Source organism: Heliangelus exortis, chromosome 1 (genome assembly GCF_036169615.1).
Source record: "Heliangelus exortis chromosome 1, bHelExo1.hap1, whole genome shotgun sequence".
In the NCBI taxonomy this organism is placed as follows: domain Eukaryota; kingdom Metazoa; phylum Chordata; class Aves; order Apodiformes; family Trochilidae; genus Heliangelus; species Heliangelus exortis.
Window position 1 is genome coordinate 191,171,367 of NC_092422.1, and position 18,970 is coordinate 191,190,336.

General features: G+C 43.1%; 2 protein-coding genes across 6 annotated transcripts in view; one reads left to right on the plus strand and one right to left on the minus strand.

The window, feature by feature from the left end:
* Positions 1-4,750, minus strand: part of CDC123 (cell division cycle 123) — a 36,508-nt gene extending 31,758 nt beyond the window's left edge. The window contains exons 1-3 of the mRNA XM_071734128.1: positions 4,558-4,750; positions 3,272-3,343; positions 1,167-1,221 (exon numbers count right to left, since the gene is read on the minus strand). Coding sequence (XP_071590229.1) covers positions 1,167-1,221; positions 3,272-3,343; positions 4,558-4,631 — 201 coding nt within the window. The 5' untranslated portion in view covers positions 4,632-4,750. The remainder of the gene's footprint in view (positions 1-1,166; positions 1,222-3,271; positions 3,344-4,557) is intronic.
* A 188-nt stretch (positions 4,751-4,938) lies between these two features.
* NUDT5 (nudix hydrolase 5) lies at positions 4,939-17,521 on the plus strand. 5 transcript variants are annotated; one of them, XM_071734130.1, is made up of 10 exons: positions 4,939-4,956; positions 9,185-9,293; positions 12,086-12,153; positions 13,237-13,289; positions 13,971-14,078; positions 14,546-14,641; positions 15,649-15,750; positions 16,148-16,355; positions 16,872-16,925; positions 17,191-17,521. In XM_071734130.1, exons 2-9 carry the CDS (start codon positions 9,231-9,233, stop codon positions 16,903-16,905), a joined length of 732 nt encoding a protein of 243 aa, XP_071590231.1. In that variant the 5' UTR covers positions 4,939-4,956; positions 9,185-9,230; the 3' UTR covers positions 16,906-16,925; positions 17,191-17,521. The 5 variants fall into 5 exon arrangements, with proteins under 5 accessions (XP_071590231.1, XP_071590230.1, XP_071590232.1 ...); XM_071734129.1 differs by lacking the exon at positions 4,939-4,956 and adding an exon at positions 4,978-5,316; XM_071734131.1 differs by lacking the exon at positions 4,939-4,956 and adding an exon at positions 9,035-9,049.
* Positions 17,522-18,970: the final 1,449 nt, after the last annotated feature.

An 18,970-nucleotide genomic window follows, 5' to 3' on the forward strand; every position in this document is an offset into this window, starting at 1 on the left:
TAGACCATGGCACTGAGTGCCATATCGAGTCGCTTTTTAAATGTCTCCAGGGACGAAGAGTCCACCACCTCCCCAGGCAGCCCGTTCCAATGTCTGATCACCCTTTCCGTGAAAAAATTCTTTCTAACATCCAATCTGAACTTCCCCTGGCACAATTTAAGACCATGCCCTCTTGTCTTACTGAGAGTTGCCTGGGAAAAGGGACCAACCCCCGCCTGGCTCCATCCTCCTTTCAGGTAGTTGTAGAGAGCAATGAGGTCTCCCCTGAGCCTCCTCTTCTCCAGCCTGAACAGCCCCAGCTCCCTCAGCCTCTCCTCATAGGATCTGTGCTCGAGTCCCTTCACCAGCCCAGTTGCCTCCTTTGGACCTGCTCCAGGACCTCAATCTCCTTCCTGAGCTGAGAGGCCCAGAACTGGACACAGGACTCGAGGTGAGGCCTCACCAGGGCTGAGCACAGGGGCAGAATCACTTCCTTGGACCTGCTGGCCACACTGTTCCTGATCCAGGCCAGGATGCCATTGGCCTTCTTGGCCACCTGGGCACACTGCTGGCTCATGTTCAGCTTCCTGTCAATCCAGACTCCCAGGTCCCTTTCTGCCTGGCTGCTCTCCAACATCAACCTCCCTACAACCTCTTGTCAGGCAGTTTTAGAGAGCAACAAGGTCTCCCCTCAGCCTCCTCTTCTCCAAACTGAACATTCCCAGTTCCCTCAGGCTCTTCACACAGGACTTGTTCCCCAGACCCTTCCTCAGCCTGGTTGCCCTTCTCTGAACTCACTCCAACACCTCAGTGTCTTCCTTGTAGTGAGGGGCCCAGAGCAGAACACAATACTCAAGTGCAGCCTCACCAGTGCTGAGCACAGGGGTACAATCACTTCTCCTGCTGGCCACACTATTCCTGAAACAGCATTAACTTCAGTTCCAACATCCTTCAACATTCCCTATTCATTATTACAAATATCAAGAAATAAAAAGGTCTTCTGGGAAAGAACATTTCAAACCTTCCCTGATGTTGCAGTATGCAAAATGATGGCTTTGAGTTTTCCAAGGGAGCTACTGTGTGATTACTTTTGTGAAGTGCTCTCTTCACTTAGAGCTTACAAACAAAAGGTTATACACTCATGTTTGTCTCAGGAGACTTGACATTAAGTTGTATTTCATCCTGACCTGTATTTCCTCTGCATCACCACTCCCCTCCTGAGCATGACTTGGCGAATCATCTCTAAACCAAAAAAAAAGCAGGAAAAAAAAATAAAAATTAGGCACTGGAATTTGACTTGACCATTTATATTACATTTCCACAATGACTACACCAGCTCTTGATCTCAAAATGCTTTCATACCAAAATGAAGCCTCAAAATCCCTGGCAGAGAAAAACCAGAGCAAGCCAGTTCAGAATGAACACCCTGGCATTGGACTTGAACCCCAGGCAAAACACTTTGCTTCTTTCAAAGTAGCAGATCACTTTCTGCTCTGAAAATGCCACAATTGAAGCTTTGCAACACTGTAATAATCCCTCTTTTCCATCTTTACTGCACTCTTATAAAAGCACAAATTAAACCTTTTTTTTTTAAAGCAAGTTCAAATTAAATTATCCTTTCTGTCCATGTTTCTTTTCAAAGTGAAAATTTAAAACCTCAAGTGTCAGATGTTGATCTGTGAATTTCTGGTTCTGAAAAGTCCTCACACTCCACACACAGAAAATCCTGCTGGAAGTGGATACACAGTCCTCAGCTTCTTCCTGAAAAGCTCTTTTTTCTCCTTTTTTACAGGGGTGAGATCAGCATATCTGGCAGAAAGACTCCACTGCACACAGTCTCTAAGTTTGGGATGACTTCTGAAGTTCTTTAGCAGCTATAACTGAGCATGAAGATCTTCAAGAAGACCAAACTCTTGAAGAAAACTTAACTCACAGCAGGTCAGTGCAGCAAACAGTTTGAGGTTAAATTTACATCCCTGCCAAAAGTCAGCTCCTTCAGTCAGCCAAGACTCTGCAGTTCATCAGCACAACTCTTTAAGGATTAAACCATCAGTTCAGGTTTTGAGACCCAGAGGTCAGATACCAGTTTGCTGAAGATTAGGTGCAGTCTTGGTCTTGACTGCAAGAAGATCATGTTCACTTCTAGCTAAGAAAGTTAAACACTTATTTCTATGAGGGATTTTAAGTTGGAAACACCTTAAAAATACATAATTTAATTCAATTATACAGATGTCCATTATCCCACTGAAGGCAGAAGAAATTGAGCAACACAGGTGCAAAGCCAAAGCCTCAGTTTCAGTTTTTCTGAAGACATATTAAAAAAAAATTTGTTTTTAAAATAAAAAAACAGGTTGCACAATTCTGCAGATGCAGGTGACAACACTTCTTATCCAAAATGGTTTAAAAAAAGAATCGTTTTCTGGATACCTTTCATAAAAAAGAATTTTAAAATTCAGGAAAAAAAAAAGACTTTTTAAAAAGACCATTCATCATTTCAAGATGTTTAAACCACTTCAGTTTTATATAATGACTCCTGAGAAATTAAGACAGAGCTTCCTTATGCTCACAGCCTAATTGGCTGCTCTGTGAGAGGCAAACTCCCCTACAGGAAGTGATGGAGTGTGGACTCATTTCCAAGTCTGATCATTAACAAGGTGCATGGATGCAATAATTATTTTACAAAGAAGCCAAGAAGTGAGATTCTGAGCAGAAATCAGAGAGCAAGGCCTGGGTTCTCACCCACTGCTCCTCACATCCACTTCATTCTTCTCTATCCAAAGTCTTGCTACAGGTGTACATACAGGACATTCACCCTTGTCACATGCATGGGTTATACATATTCAAAAGATGATACAAACTCAGTAATGATTAAGATTTTATAAACATTTTATCTTATTGAGGATTAAACTCAGGTAATGTCACTGCTTCCCTGGATAAGGCTGCAGGAATGTGAATGGGGTGGCACAGTTCAAGCCAGAGCAAAGCAGCCAAGCACAAACCAGCAGGCTCTGCACCTGACAGGGTGGTAAACTCTGCAAGGAAAGGCAGAGGAAACACGACAAAATAATCCTCATTTGGTCTAGGATCAAGTGAATTAAATGGATTTTAGGACCTGCATCAGGAGTTTCACTGGCAGCAACACTCAGCCCATTCAGACAGCAAACCTCCCTGCAGCCAGGCCAGTCAAGTTTGGAAAATTCCCCATGCTAAACATAAAATGTGTGTACAAAATGGCTCTATGGATAGAGAAGAGTCTTAATACTTGGAAAGTGGGGGGGAAGAACAGTCTTACCTTCCAGAAACTACAAGAGTTCCATCATCCAGCAAATATTCCTTCACATTCTCTGGTAAGGGAAGGATAACACTGGAAGAAAACATGAGAATTTCTTTAATAACTTATTATTAACATTGCTTGCTAAAATAATAACAAGAGCTGAACACAAATTATTTGGTTTTAATAAAACCTAACTCAGGAAGACCATCCTCTAACATTATTATTATCCCCCAGAGGGCAGCTGTGCAGGGAACAGGCTCCCCAGGGAAGTGGTGACAACATTTGGATGACACTTTCAGGCACATGGTGTGATTCTGGGGGTGCCCTACCCAAGGAAAGGAGTTGATGATCCTGATGAGTCCCTTCCAGTTCAGCAGATTCTATGAAACATTTCTTTTTCTCTCTTTTTCTCCCCTCTCATCCCTTCCTAAAAAGCAACATCCAGTTTTCCTCTAGGAAAGTAGAGGAAAAAGAGGCAAAAGTTTTAGATGAAATGCACAAAAATGCTCCATTCCTTCCAAGCACTAAGAGATTCAAAGAAAAGAGTGTGTGTGGCCAGTGAAAAGGGGACAACATGCTGCTGAAACAAAATGTGTCCCCCAAAATTCCCCTATACCACCCCTATGCCCCAAAAATTCAGGACTACCACTAAACTGACCAAAAATATACATGTGCTATACAATAAAACCCATAGAAGATCAAATGCTTTGATTACTAAAAGCCTGATGCCAGAGTTTTTGATCCAACAGGGCAGCTCCCTTAATCCTAACTTTCTCGAGTTACTGGTAGTTCCCACAGCTACCTCACAACTTACAGCAGCACCTTAGAAGCTGCAGATTTTGCCACAGCTTCCAGAAACACACAGAAAATCAGCCTCTTGGTGTGGGTGCCTTCAGCCTCAGCTCTTGGAGCAGCCAAGCGGGGAGAGCAGCGATGGAAATGGAGCTCACCTGGTGCCCAACCCTCAGCCCCACCAGGAGAGCAGCAGGGAGCACAGGGCTGCTCCAAACAACTCCTTTAAGGGTGCAAGAGACGAGACTCCCGGCTCGTGGGACTCCAGGTTCCTTCAGGCCCCCTCCCTCCCAGCTCTCCTGTACCCCACCCCATTTACCCACATTTCCAACCCTGTCCAACCCCACCTCCCCTTCAGCCCAGCCCCACACACCTCCTCGCCTCCAGCCCCACAACACCCCCTTCCCGGCACCCCTGGCCCGGCCCGACCCAGACCCGACCCGGCCCGGCCCAGGCTCAGTCCAGGCCCAGGCCCCGGCCCGGCCCCACACCGCGCCCCTCACTCCCCTCACCTGCGAATGGTGACAGCCCGAAAGAGCGGGTACCACACAGAGAACTGGCAGTGCACCACCTGCTCCTTCTTCATTCTTCCCCTTCAACCCCCCCCTAACCAGGTCCGGTCCGGTTCGGTCCGGTCCGGCCCGGCCCGTTTTACCCCGCCGCTCCCGGAAGCTCCCGCTCCTCCCGGAACCTCCCCCAACACTCTCGGCGCCACCCGACCCCGATTCACCGGCGCACACGACGCGGCGCCACCCGGCCCCGATTCCGCGGTGCACAGGGCCGGTGCCTCCCTCACCTCAGACGCTGCCGCCGCCTCCGCGCTGCTCGGTCCCGGTTCTGGTCCCGGTTTCGGTCCCGGTTCCGGTCCCGGTTCATCCCGGCCACCCCTGACCTCATCTCACCCGCCCTAGGTAGCTGCTCCCCTCAGCTGCCGGGCCGCCCTCCCGGCTTTGTGTTCGTGGCCCGAGTCGGGGGGTTCCAGGCTGACAGCGGGGGAAGCCGCGGGTGTTCTTCTGTCTGGCAGAGCTTTGCTCGCTCGCTTGCTTTGGAGGAGCTTGTGCAAGATTTTCGTCTCTCCAGCGTTGTAACGGAGCTTGACAGAGCTGCTTTTTCCTCAGGCAGGGGTGTGTTTGGTTGTATTTTGGGGAGAACCGAGTCCTAGGAGCGCTTTCTGAGCCCCGCGGTTATGCTGTAGCCTCTGTGTCCTCTGCCTGCAGGGTCAAGTCGTTCCCAGGGGATCTTTTCCTTAAATGCTCTCTCCCCTCAGCCGGGTGAGTTTCTGCCCGAGTCCTCTCACACATCAGACGTCTGTAGGGTTGATAAAAGCACAGAGATACTGCTGACAGCAGTAGAGATGCTGCTAAACCTCTGCTGCTTTTGCGAGATAAGCTTTGTTGTGGGTTGCTTTGCTTTTTTTTTTTTTGCTTTTTTTTTTTTGTTTTGTTTTGTTTTTTGTTTTTTTTTTTTTGTTTTGTTTTGTTTTGTTTGTTCTGCAGGGCAAGAAACAGTTCCTTTTCCATATGTTATTTGGTGCTGAGCGGGTCATCCACTCTCCCAAATTCCATTACAAAACCAAAAACTTTTTCCCCTCTCTCCCATCATCTTCTGCCAATTACTTAATTCTGATGCTAGAGCCACATTGCAGAAATGCATGTGCACTGCCTGATGGCAGCAAGTGTAATGTGATTTAAGAGTTTTTAGTGATGTTTATCCTCAGTGCCCTCTTCTCAGTGTGATGTTGCTGTTGATTAAAGCACTGTCAGTGTCCCCTCTGCACGTTGGCTTTAAAAAACCTTTATTTTGTTCCATCTTTAGCACATGGTTACTGAGCTTCCATTGTATCTGGTTACTCTCAGCTGGGATGTGTAGTTTGGATCAGAGAATAACTTTTGAGCAGTGACACAGCAAAGCTGATCCATGTATCATGACTTGGATAGGTCACTGTAAAAGCCTGGGCAGCCTGGCTGCTCACAGCTGATTCACACACCTCAGTTGGCTTCAGATTTTAACTTCTGGAAAGGATAACTTGGAAATTTATTGGAAATTGCTGGATGTTGCCTTGAAAGGCAACACTTGATAAGGAAATGAGCAAAGGGAATGAAGTTACACCTTTTATAAATGGTACATTTTTTATCAGGTCTGAGTTTGACCCCCACATGAAATAAATGGAAGAAGAGGCATGATTTGCCAGCAGTAGCCTCTAATACTTGCCACAAAAATCATCAGAGAAGGTAGAAGCCTTCCAGGCCTTTTTTTCCCACATAGTTTATGGTAGAAGTGCTGCTGGTTTGTGCTAACAAGGCTGATAAAGGTGAATGCTTTGACGTATTCTTAAAATTGGGCTGATAACTAATAAAAAATTACATTCATGGTGTTCATGTAATCCTGAGTCAGGTGCCCAGGCTGCTGTGGGAGCTGTGTTGTATTTTTAACTCAAAGGATGCAGTGATAACTCTATGAGCTGGAGGAACCTTCCTGTCTGAGGGAGACAAGGTCTGAAAACTGATGTGAGGCTTTAGAGCCCTAACATTGGAGTGGTAAATTTAATTTTCTGTCACTGCTATTTTTTTTTTTTTTTTTTAATGAATAAAGATTGCCCCCCTTGGCAGCATGAGTGGTGTGAGGTACCAAAGCTGCAGCCTTCATTCCACTAATGGTGTTTCAGCTTTCTAACAGCAGGAGTTCTCATTTCTATACAGAAAGAACTGATCTTTCAGCTCAGAAGTTACTTTTTCGATGGAACTTTTTGAAGTATCACTCATGCATGGAGTTATTGCACCCACTGGTGGAGGAGAGCAAAACTACCAGAGCTGAGACAAATGAGTTTTCACTTCCTTTAGATTGCAGTGATAATTCAAACCACAGAAGCTGCACAATTCTTGGCTCAGTCACCACCCACCTTTGAATCTCCCCACTGCAGAAAACTGCTGAAAAGAACTTCTGCCATCAGGTGAGGCTCTAGTCTGGATTTGTGATTCACATACTTAAATATTAAGACTTTTGTACAAACCATTACAAGAGCTGCTTGTGGGAATTAGGGTACAGTTGTGGTAATCTGCATTGGAGAAAGATAAACTGATTCTTGCAAGGTTATGTGGAAGGATTATTGTGATCAATGGGACAGAATTTCCTGTGAGAGGTGACCATCAGAGCAAGACTCACTGAGCCTGAGCAGAAAAAAAAAAGTTTAACAAGGATATGGTTCACTATCTGGTAAATTTATAGTTCTACAGTTCCTATAGTTCTTCCCAAACAGAGGAGGTGAATTTATTGTAGTTAGATATGTGAGATTATTATGGGTTTTTTTACAGCAGGATGAATGTTTCCTCTGGATGACCAGGAACCTCTTGGAGCTGTTATGCTGAGTTGCTCTTCTTGTGCATGTTTGGTGGAAAGGCTGATCTGATATTTTGGAGTCACAACAAGAGATCATGGCCATTGCCCAGCTGCAGCTCTTAAATCCTGAGAGAGTTTGAGACCTTGCTGGCTCAAGAGCTGATGTGCAGCAGCTGAGTGAACTGAAGTGGGATGGGAACTGCAAGGTGGTTCAGTTAGGGAACAGTTTTCATCAAATAGTAGCAAGGTAGATGCAGATCTATGTAGCTTTAAGATGAGGCTCCATTACTTTACTAAAGGATTATATAACATGTTTTTGAAAGATCAGAATTGAATTTAGTGTCAGGGTTCCTTTTTGTTATGTTACCTAAAAGTAATTGTTACCTAACAAATATAATAACCCTACAAAAGTAGTTACCTAAAAATAACAACTGACCACAATTGACCTACTTCATCCAACAAGACTGTTTTAAAACTAAAGAAAGAGCCTGCCCTGTCTCCATTCTGAAGAAATTTGCTGATGTTAGCTTTGAGCCTGTCAATAACCAGAAATATTTTGTACTACCTATTCCTCTTAGCTATTTTGTGGAATTAAATGCAAATCTTACATATAAGGAAGCAGCTGATGTTGCTGCCTGTTTCACAAATAAGTGGTAGATGCTATAGGTAGATCCTATAGAAGGATAAAGATGAAGTAAGAGATGGAAGTGCTAAACCTGGGCATGACAAGGAAGGTGATCACCCAGTCCTGCAGTGCTCGAGGCCCCCAGAGCCTTCCTGAACTCAAGGGAAAGATTCCTGTTGATTTATGGAAACTTTACAACCATCAGTGCTGAGATCTGTAAAATTACCTCATTTCTCCCAGGGTTTAAACTGCTTTTCTTCTTTGCACTGGCTTTTTGCTTAGGATTCATGCTGATTTTCCAGACTTCAGTGTTACAGCTGGATATCAGGAATGAACTTCCTTGGAATAAGAGCTTCTCTGCTGGAATTTCTCTGTAGCTCTGCAGTGAGGAGAGGGGCTACTGGGGACTCTCTTACCCATCATATTTTTTCTGCTGCCTGATGTGCCTTTCACCTAGACATGGATTGAGAGTGGCTGGACAATCCTATCTTCCTAGGGAGCATCAGGATGGATGCTGAGGCCCTGAGCTTGGGGCAGATCCTCAGCTTCCTTTTTCCTGGTGTGAGGCACAGCATTCCCAGTGGGAACCTGAGCTGCCATGGTCACGCTGACTCCATGTGCCACCTCCACTTGCAACACACAGGTGACCTAGTGACCTTGTTTTTTGGTGGAAGGGTTGAGTCGTGTACATGTTTGTGCTGTGTGTAAGGTGGAGTGAGGTTCTGGTTCTGATTCTTTCCCAATCTCAGGCAGATTTTACCCCTGAAGTCTTCTTGGCCGAAGATTTTTTTCCTTGTTTTCACAGTTGGTTGTGTAGTCTGGTTGTGGTGATGCACAGAGCACTTCACCCAGATCAGAATTAAACAATTTGACTGAAATGGATCAGTTTTGCCTCTGCATGTGTCAGATCTTTGAATAGTTAAGGGGGATGTCTTCATAGCCCAGTTACTCAGCAGCTGATAGGACTGTTACAAGTATTTAAGTCAGGGATTTGACCCAAACTTCTGCTTCTCCTTGGAATTATTTGACTGCGGTGCCATCAGGTGGTGCAGAAAATATGAACTGCACTTCCATCACATATCCATACCCTTCTCCAGCAACTTGCATTTGTTAATTTAGAGTGCAGAAATGAACCTTTTAACTTTACATTGAAATCAAATATTGACTTTGTTTCATAGTAACCTGGACTTTGCCCAGGAGGGGAAGAGCCTCGTGTTCCCGAAAATGGCAGCTGAGACATCCACAGAAGTTGGAAAAACTGCCAGACAGTTCGTCCTTAAGGAAGAGGTATAACTGCTTGGGTTTGACACCTTTTGTTGTTAAATAACCATTATTTGAGAATGTTTGTGAGTGCAGAGTAAGAATTGCTATAGGTGCTGTATATTTGTAAAATATATTCAATAGACAAAACACTTTTTCCTGATGGTCAGAGAGCTTAAAAAAGGTGGCATTTATCTTTGTTGAAGTAATCATACTAATTACCAGTGGAGACAGAGAAATCTGCAGTGCTGTATTATTTTATGCTTTTTTTTTTTTTTTTTTTTTTGCAGCTGTGTCTTGTTTTGTCTTCTGCCTGTTTTCAATATTCAGAAATATTGAGCCACCAGGGAGACACCATGGAAACTGGTGGCTCCAGAAACTCATCCTTGTTTTCTTTCCTTTAGAATGAACCACTAAGAGTTGCCTTAACATTTAGGATGCTGCTTCTTTGATGCTTTCTGACAGGGTTTGAATTATGTTCCTGTTCTAAAGATATTAGCAAGGAGGTTGTAAGATATTTTCAAAAATATTGTTCTCACTTCTTTGCAGAATTAGAAAATACCAAGTCCTGAGGAAGGAATTTGGAGGTGCTTCTGAGTCCTTATTAGGAGAATTTCCATTCTTAATTGTTTCTCCTACATTTATTTCTGATCTCTTTTAAATTAATTCCTAAAAGTTAATATTTGATGTTAAAAGCAGGCTTGGTGACAGCATCACACTGTTATTATAACACAAATGTAGTTTATTTTATCCAATGTTCCTTCCTTGGAATGAACAGCATTGTAATTTCTTTTAGTTTTCAAGGTACAGAATTTTTCAGGACAAAAGAGATTCACATTATCAGGGTGTATTTATGGCTTTTGCCCATGGATGATGTTTTTAATGTCTGTTTTTCAAACACAAAGGGCTTTTCTTCTTAGCAAATGATAACTTGGTGGCAGGGGTAATGATCTGCTGGTTCTGTTGAATGCTGCAGCAATGTGGAACCATGATCAATAATTAGTCCTTTGTGTTTTTTAAAAAAATTCACTAACACAAAACATTTGACTGTGTTTACTCAGAGTCATAGAATCTTTTTGGTTGAAAAAGACCTTCAAGATCATCAAATCCCACCATTAACCCAGCACTGCCAAGCCCATCACTAAACCATGTCCCTCAGCACCACATCTCAATATCCTCTAAATACCTCCTGGGATGGTGACTCAACCATTTCCCTGGCCAGCCTGTCCCAGTGCTTGGCAACACTTTAAATAAAGAAATTTATTCTAACATGCAATCTAAATCTCCCCTGGCACAACTTAAGGCCATTTCTAGGCCATGTCTAGAGATGCTCTTGTCTCCCTGGACAACAACCAACAGAACCTGATTTTCTTCTGTTTCTCTTTTGGATCTTCCTGCACTGTAGTTCTGCAGTGGTTTAGGAGTGAATACAAAGCTATTTATAATATTCCTGAATGCTTCCAAACAGAATTACTTCTTGCACCTGTAATAAGCATGGTATACTCCATCTTCTCCTTTCCTGCTCTGCTTGTGACTACAAACCCATTAGAAAGCTCTTTTGAGAACACAGAGCTTTCCTTTTCCAATTCCTCTTCTGTAGAAATATTATACTTTCCAAGATGAATGCCAGAACTCCTACATGTAAAAGATGTGTAGCTGCATTTTGAGCCATAGGAGTGCTACTGTTGGTTCAGTTGCCTGTGAAATTGATTGTTCTGAAGAACACACTTTAAGAATTGTGTGAGTTGATGCAGCTCAGTTACAGTTTTCTGGACACCTGAATCACTTCTGATTTGCCTCCTGCCTCCATCTGATGCTGTGCTGTCCTGCACCCTCATTGTAGCTGCATCATACACTGCATTTCATTTCTCTATATTCTTTTTTTAGTTGGTGAATCTTTTGTTTTAAGTTCAGGACCTACATGGCCACACAGGCCCTGTTGCCTCCTTGTCCTGCACATTGGGGGCCTCTCAGACTTCATCCTCTGCTACAATTTAATTTTGTGGGTTTTTTTCCAGGTCCTCTTTACCCCTTTGCTTGCTCCATTGCTGTCAGCACTGTCTCATTAGACAATATGAAAAGATCTGTTCAACTTACTGATTACTTCAAGTTTCTGTGGTCAGACATATGGCCAACTGGATAAAAAACTCTGGAGAGAAGCTTCTTCTCTGCTTATATCTTTAGCAAAGCTTAAAATACAAGTTACATTAAAAGAAATAAACTACAGGGCTAAATACCTAGGGATATTTCCTTCTTAAATGAATTATATAAAAGATGCAGAAACACCACAGGGCAAATAAACTCATTCAGCTCAGAAAAGATGTTTTGTAATAATGTTAATGCCAAGCACTTAATCAGCAGCACTCAGGGGAAAAAAAAAAAAAAAAAAAGAAATTTCCAAATAATTTGGGCTTCAGTCTCGCATGCTTAGTTGTTAGAGGCCATGGTCTCTGATAAGTGGACACTCATCATCACCAGCACAGCTGTGCAGACCAGGGACCCCTTTTCAACTGAAATGTGACCTTTGCAAAATGCTTCTAAAAAGATGAGGACTTTCCAGTAAACAAAATCCTACCAAATTCATGGGAACACCACACTAAGAAAAGTTTCTGGATTCATTTTCTATTCCGATTCAAGAACTTGCAGTAAATGTTATGTCAAGAATAGCTACAATTGCTGCATGTTCCTGCATGTATTCTGATGATGAGATTTTTGTCTTCAACAAAATCCAAATATAGTTGTGTTTTTTCTCCCCTTAGCCCTCAGATATCTTTGGGATTAATCATATAATGTATTTACCAAAGACTTCTCTCTTCTAGGTAATTGTAGAGAGAAAATGGTTGAAGCTTGAAGAAACAACTTACACTGATCCCTTTGGTAAAACCAGGTAGTTGTCTCTCTGGCATTTCAAATTCCTATAATGTTCTCAATTGTACAGACTAGCCCCAGACTAGAAAATATGAGCATTAAAAGCCTATTACTCAACACAAGATAAGATCTATTCATTGTGCAGTTCCTTTATAGTTCATACTGTTCAGAGAAAAGAAAAAACTTAGTCCTGCAGATGTCCTAGCATCTGGGATCAGACTTGGCTCCTAAATTCAGCCACAGTGGGGCCTGCTTTAACTTGCATTTTCTGTTCCTAGTAGAGATGTCATGCAGAAGCAAGTTCCAGCTCTGCCAAACAGAGTGTGATGATCAGAGTGCCCATCCTGTGGCTTTTCTGGTTCTTCCTTAAGGGTTTTTTTTTTCCTACCAATGGTGCTGGATCTTGAATACTGTTGACAAGTTGCCCTCTTATATATTAGCATGCCTGTCCAATTTTTTTGCTGTGTTTATCTAGATGTGATAACACAGCTTTATTTCCCTCCCCTGAATGAATTAGATTTTGTACTGATTGCTTTCTCAGCGTCCCCCAGTTCATAAACAAAGTATCCTTAAAAATAGCAAAGACTGGAGCTTTTGTGAAAGGATTGTTATGGCTGGTAGGTTTTTACTCATCCCATTGCTTCTTTTGAGAGAGAAGCTTTCTTCTTCCATGCCTTTATGCTCCTCATGTGCTTAACTGAGCTGAGAGTTCTCAATAACTTACATTATAAACCTTATGCAAAAGCAAGATAAAAGGTAAAGTGAGTATGGTATCTTTACAAAACTGTCTTTCAAAATCTGGCACGTTTCCATGAATCTTCCATCATCACTTGTATATTCTTGCCTGTTCTGTGACAATCATTTATGTCTTTCCCTCTCCCTCCTCTAAGGAAGCAAAACAAAATTAAGCTACAGACATTTTTATGGTGCCAGTACCTGACAGGGCTTGCCTGAACCCAGCTGTTTTCTTACAGGGCCTCACTGTGGGATGGTGTATTTTGCTATTTGGATGACAGTAGCAAGAGTGGAAGAAGAATTACAAACAAAATGGATATTGTTTATTTTAATGTATTAATTTGTTCATTTCTCTGTGCTAAAACAGAACTTGGGAAAGTGTAAAGCGTACTGGCAACAAAAAGGGTGTTTCAGCTGATGGTAAGACACTGGCAACTTTTTTGTTTGCATTTTTTTTCCTGTGAAAGTTCTGATAAACTCCCAGTGCAGAATTAGAGCTGCTCTGTTTCTGAACGACTGAGGATGTGGAACAAACAGCTCAGCAGAGCTACTGAGCCTGAGGTAAAGAGCCCCTGAGCTGATGAAATGCCAACCTCTGTGCTGAGGAATCAGAGCCCCAGTGGTGGGCAGGTTTTCCCAAGATCATTTTGTTCACTTTAGAGCAATGGAGCAATTTCAAAGATGTGATGGATGCCCTGATCCAGAGTAGCTCCCAGACTGGGTCTGCTGCTAGGGGCTGGGGGATACAGCTCTCTTTGGACAAAAGAGGGACGTGATTCAGCCATGAAAGGGGGTTCCATGTCATGGCTTCCAGTCTCTGTGGGCAAGAGAGCCCTTTTCTGGATATTGGTGGGCTAAGGTTTGGTCTGGCTTGGTATGTGTGCCTTCCATTTGCTGGGGTACTTGGAAAATTCCATTTGGGTCTCCTATTTTTCTCACCATATCTTAAATATAATCTTATGTGATATCTTAAATTCACACTTCAGGATTCTGGAGCAGGCATCTAAACATTTAATGCTCAGAATAACAGTACCTGGGTTCCTTTGCAGGCCTAGCACTAAATACTCACTTTCTGCTGTGCTTTTGTCTTGCTTGTTGTAGGTGTAGCAGTGATAGCAGTACTACAGAGGACTCTCCACTATGACTGCATTGTCCTAGTGAAACAGTTCAGGCCTCCAATTAACAGATATTGCTTGGAATTTCCTGCAGGTAAGTAACTGAAACCTTAAAATGAGTCACATAAATCTGTCAGGTGTGTTTAGAGGTGCTTGGAGCATCAGTCTTCAGGAAGCAGCTCTAGCCAGGAAGACGTGGTGAGCTCGTGGTAGCTTGGTGATAGTGAAGAATACACAGGAAGGGCATTTTAGCAGATTGGAGGCAGTAGTCTGGTAGCAAAAATACCACATTTCCCTTCACTCCTCCCTTCTCTAAGAGTTGAAGCACTTGGCTTCTCTCCCTCATAAGAATATGACTGCCCCCAGGTAGATTGCTCCTGTAGATAACCAGCTGAAGACATGGGCAGCAGCATGAGGAATCCTTCAAAATGCCTCAGTTTATCCCTCTGTAAAATTAGGGTAGTGACAATGTTTCACCTCATTTGTAAAGCTGGATGAATGTTGGGGTTAGGTGCTAACTTTTAATTGTTCTTTTGTGTTATTTATTTATTTATCTCACAGGCCTCATTGAAGAAAATGAGAGTGCAGAAAGCGCTGCATTGCGAGAGCTGGAGGAAGAAACTGGGTACAAGGGGGAAATCGTTGAATGTACTCCAGGTCTTTGCATTTTTTGTGCTTTTCTTTTCTTTCTTCCCCACCCAAATCTAATTCCGTGTCTTATGGATACAAAATGTTCTAAATCAAAGGAAAAATCTATGCAGAAAAGCCTACACAGATAAACAGGGAGTAGCATCCCCTGGCTGTACCAAGGAAAGTTTGGTCCCTGATGAGTCAGTTTCTGAACTCCTGTTAAATATACAGGACTACAGTAACAGCTTGATGTCTGTAGGGGAAAACTGCTACTAATTAAGATCTTTTACACAAAGCACAATTATTTAAGCTGTGATTTGGAATTTTAATATAAAGGCCTGAATTGCTGGACTCAGTGTGAACAATATCTATGAACTTAGGTACAATAAGTAGCTGCATGATGCAGTGTGAGTGGAGGGCATACTCATGTCAGCTGTGGGGAGGTGATAGTACTCAGGTTCTCCAACTGGAAAGAAGAAAGGAGAGAGTAATTGGAGTAAATCCAGAGATTCCTTGGAACCTGATTGTTGCCAGTCCAATGCCCCCTATATAAAACAAAGTGGAGACAAAATGAGGATTATAAATAAAACTTGAGGAGGTAGAAAGGTGAGGCAATTTACATATGATTTCAAATAAATGTCATTACAGTCCAGACCTGGCTCTTGATCATCAGGTAGAACAGCATGCTGGGGACTGAGAGAGATGCAGAGGGGTGATGACAGAATTAAATTCCAATAGGTTGAGGAAGTCTCTCTGTGAATTATAGTTTACAGTTTAATCATCAGTCTACAGAACAGAAAGTAAACCTAGCTGCTGAAAACAAGTCTTGAAAAGAATCCTTAAGAGCTGAGTTACAGAAACAGAACCCTTTACAAACTCATTAACACAAGCTTCTCACGACTCTTCCAGCAGGAATGCATGCCAAATATCTTCTCCTATTGTACTGCATAGATTTCTGTGAAAGCTTTTGTTAAAATGACAGTGTGCCTGGCTCTGCTTCTGAAAGATCCAACTCTCCATGTGCTTGTTGGCAGCTCTCTGCTTGGACCCAGGTGTTTCAAACAGCACAACACACGTTGTGAGCGTCACCATTAACGGAGATGAGGCTGAGAATAAAAGACCCAAGCAGAAACTTGGTGAGTTTTATACTGTTGATTTGAAAATTGAGAAGATAACAGGATTAAAGAACCATTCCTACCCCCACATCACTTCTGTCCCAGCTTATTGAGATCCTGTGCATCCTTCAAATAATTTCCTGCAGCCTATACAGGCAGAGCCAGGTTTCTTCCCTCAGTTCAGTGGGGAGCCCCAGATGTTGTGTCAGGTGTTGGCACACCCAGAATGAGAAATTTAGGTGCCAAACTTCAGTGAGGGCCATAAGCACTTGTGAACCTTGATCCTTGTGCCTTGACCCTGGAAGTAACTGCAGTGTCACTCATGAGCAGTCAGTTATCAAAATGCTTTGAAATACACTTGGGTGTATTTCAAAATCCTTGACTCTACTACTTTTTCTTTTTTTGTTTTTTTTTGCAGATGATGGAGGTACGTTGTGTGGCTGTGCTTACAATGACAGGAAGGTCAAATGTGGTTTTCATATGGCAAGTTTTACTTGGAAAATGTCAGTTAAAACTGGTTTTAATTTGAGCCTGGTTTATCTCCTGACTCTAATCAAAGATGTGAGATTGGCTTTGGCCTCCACATGGAAATTCCTGTGGGGCATTTTCTCATCAGTTACCTACAGGTATGGCACCAATAGCACCAGTATCTCAGGGAATACAGGCTACTGAATCCACACCAGCTGTAGATAAAGCCCCAAAGACAAGTAATTCAGACACAGGGGAGGTGTAAATGAGCACAAACTCATCAAGAACAACCCCTTGCTGTTTTGGTTTTCAAATGCATCTGCAATCCACTACTGTACCAGTGTAAGCCAGTCCAAAGTCCACTGAAACTTATTTTCTGTTCTCAGAGGAAGGTGGTCTCCTTTTAGCTGGGTTCTTATGCTCTATAGCTGTCAGCTACACTGTTTTTCTCTGCTCCTTCTCAGTTTCTTTCTGCCCAACCTCCTTTTTTATGATCCCTGTCACTGCCTTCTCCCAGTTAATTGTCCTTTTTGTGACAAGAGGGCTCACAGCTTTGGGATGGTGATGAGCATTAACCCAGTTTGTTGCCCCTTGTGAGAAACAGGACATGACATGACTTGGCTCTACTCTTCACTAAATTAAAGGTGCATAATTTTTTTGTCCTTCTTTCCTAGAATTTGTGGAAGTTATTTCACTTCCAAAGGCTGACCTCCTGCAAAGAATTGATGGTAAGAGCTTTGTAGCACTTCCAATACACTAATGTGAACTTCAAAAAACCCCTCAGCTTCTCATAGCTCATCATGGCATTTCTCACCCTAAAATACTTCATTGTAAACAAAAGGCTGTGGGAGACTTGGCCAGGTTAACAGTGACAGCATTAGGTGTTCACATGAAGAATTCATGGCTGGAATGCTTTACATCTTCACTTGAGCCAAACACTTAGATTGTGGAGAAGTTTTAACAGCATCCCACACTTTGTTTTGTTTCTTGCAGAGCTGGTAGCAGAAGAACACCTTGCAGTGGATGCCCGAGTTTATACTTATGCCTTGGCCCTGAAGCATGCAGAAGAAAAACCAGTTCTTTTATGAAGTCCTAAGACTGGTGATGAGTTGAAAGCTGCCCCACTCAGATGGCTTAGAAGTACAATTCTTCTTGTAATAAGGGTCCTTTGCTTTACTTGTAGAGCAAAACAAGAAGTATTTATAGGAATGACCGAGATACTTTTGTCTGGAATTATGTAACTGACAAAAATAATTTTTTTTCTAACTGCTCTATCGAACCTTGACAGAATAATCATAATAAAAATGCTGTTTAGTTTTCAGAACGGCTTCTTTCTCACCATGTGCATCACTGCGCTTCTGTTTCAGTACAAGGAAAATGCTTAAGTAGCTGCAATTGGTGTTGTAACACCCCCTGTGCAACAGGAGGAAGGCAGCAGACAGGGGCTGCTCCTCTCTTGTCCAGAAACAGCATCATTTCAACAAGAGGCAGTTTTGTGCAGCAGGAGCAGCAGCTTGGGCACAGTGTGCACAGACTGGCTGCATGCTTGGAACTTTCACAATTTAGACCTGAAGACATTGCTTCCTTCTCCCAGCCCTAACAAAGCTCTCTGGAAAGAGAAAATTGTTTTGTTTGATCTAAGAAAACACAGACTCTGACAAGGATGATGACAAGAACAGGGAAACATCCACAAGTGCAAACAGGAAAGGTGTAGGACCCAGCTTGCTTGCACAGCCTGGCAGTTCTCCCTCCCCTTGGACCAGGTCCCTGCACCTCCACAGCACCCTCACTTCAGTCTCATCAGTTCTAGGCAAATCTTTTGCTCAACCCCCCTCCAGTGTGCCTGCACACAGCCAACTGCTGTTCAGTATGTAAACAACCACTGCTGCTTAAAGGTTAGAATTTTAAGAGTTGTAATCAGCATATGCTAATATCAAAGTCTTGCCTCTGAAATGAAGCTGCATGAGCATGCATAATAAGGAAGACTTGCCCAGCTTAGACAGGAAGCAGCAAACCTGCTTAGGGTTTTCTTCACAAACAACACTGAGTAACTTTGAAGTTAAGTGTGAGAGAAGACAAAAGAGATCAAAACGTGAAATCAAAGGGAAAAAAGTCACTGCAGCTGAACAGAAAAGCTCCATGATTTTAAGGGGAGAGATCTTGAGGTCTGTTTTTTACTTAAGGCTGCTAAAACCTGTACTCAGCGCTGGTGAGGTCACACCTTGAGTCCTGTGTCCAGTTCTGGGCCCCTCAGTTCAGGAAGGAGATTGAGGTCCTGGAGCAGGTCCAGAGGAGGCAACTGGGCTGGTGAAGGGACTCGAGCACAGACCCTATGAAGAGAGGCTGAGGGAGCTGGGGGTGTTCAGGCTGGAGAAGAGGAGGCTCAGGGGAGACCTCATCACTCTCTACAACTCCCTGAAAGGAGGTTGGAGCCAGGGGGGGGTTGGGCTCTTTTCCCAGGCAACTCTCAGCAAGACAAGAGGGCACAAGAGGTCTCAAGTTGTGCCGGGGGAGGTTTAGGTTGGATATTAGAAAGAATTTCTTTACTGAGAGGGTTTTCCCTCTTTACTGAGGAATGGGCTGCCCAGGGAAGTGGTGGATTCTCCATCCCTGGAGATATTAAAAAAGAGACTGGATGTGGCACTCAGTGCCAGGGTCTGGTAACTGCAGCCATAGTGGATCAAGAGTTGGACTTGATGATCTCTGAGGTCCCTTCCAACCCAGACGATTCTATGGTTCTATGAACCTGGTCAGAATTATATTCTAGAAAGAG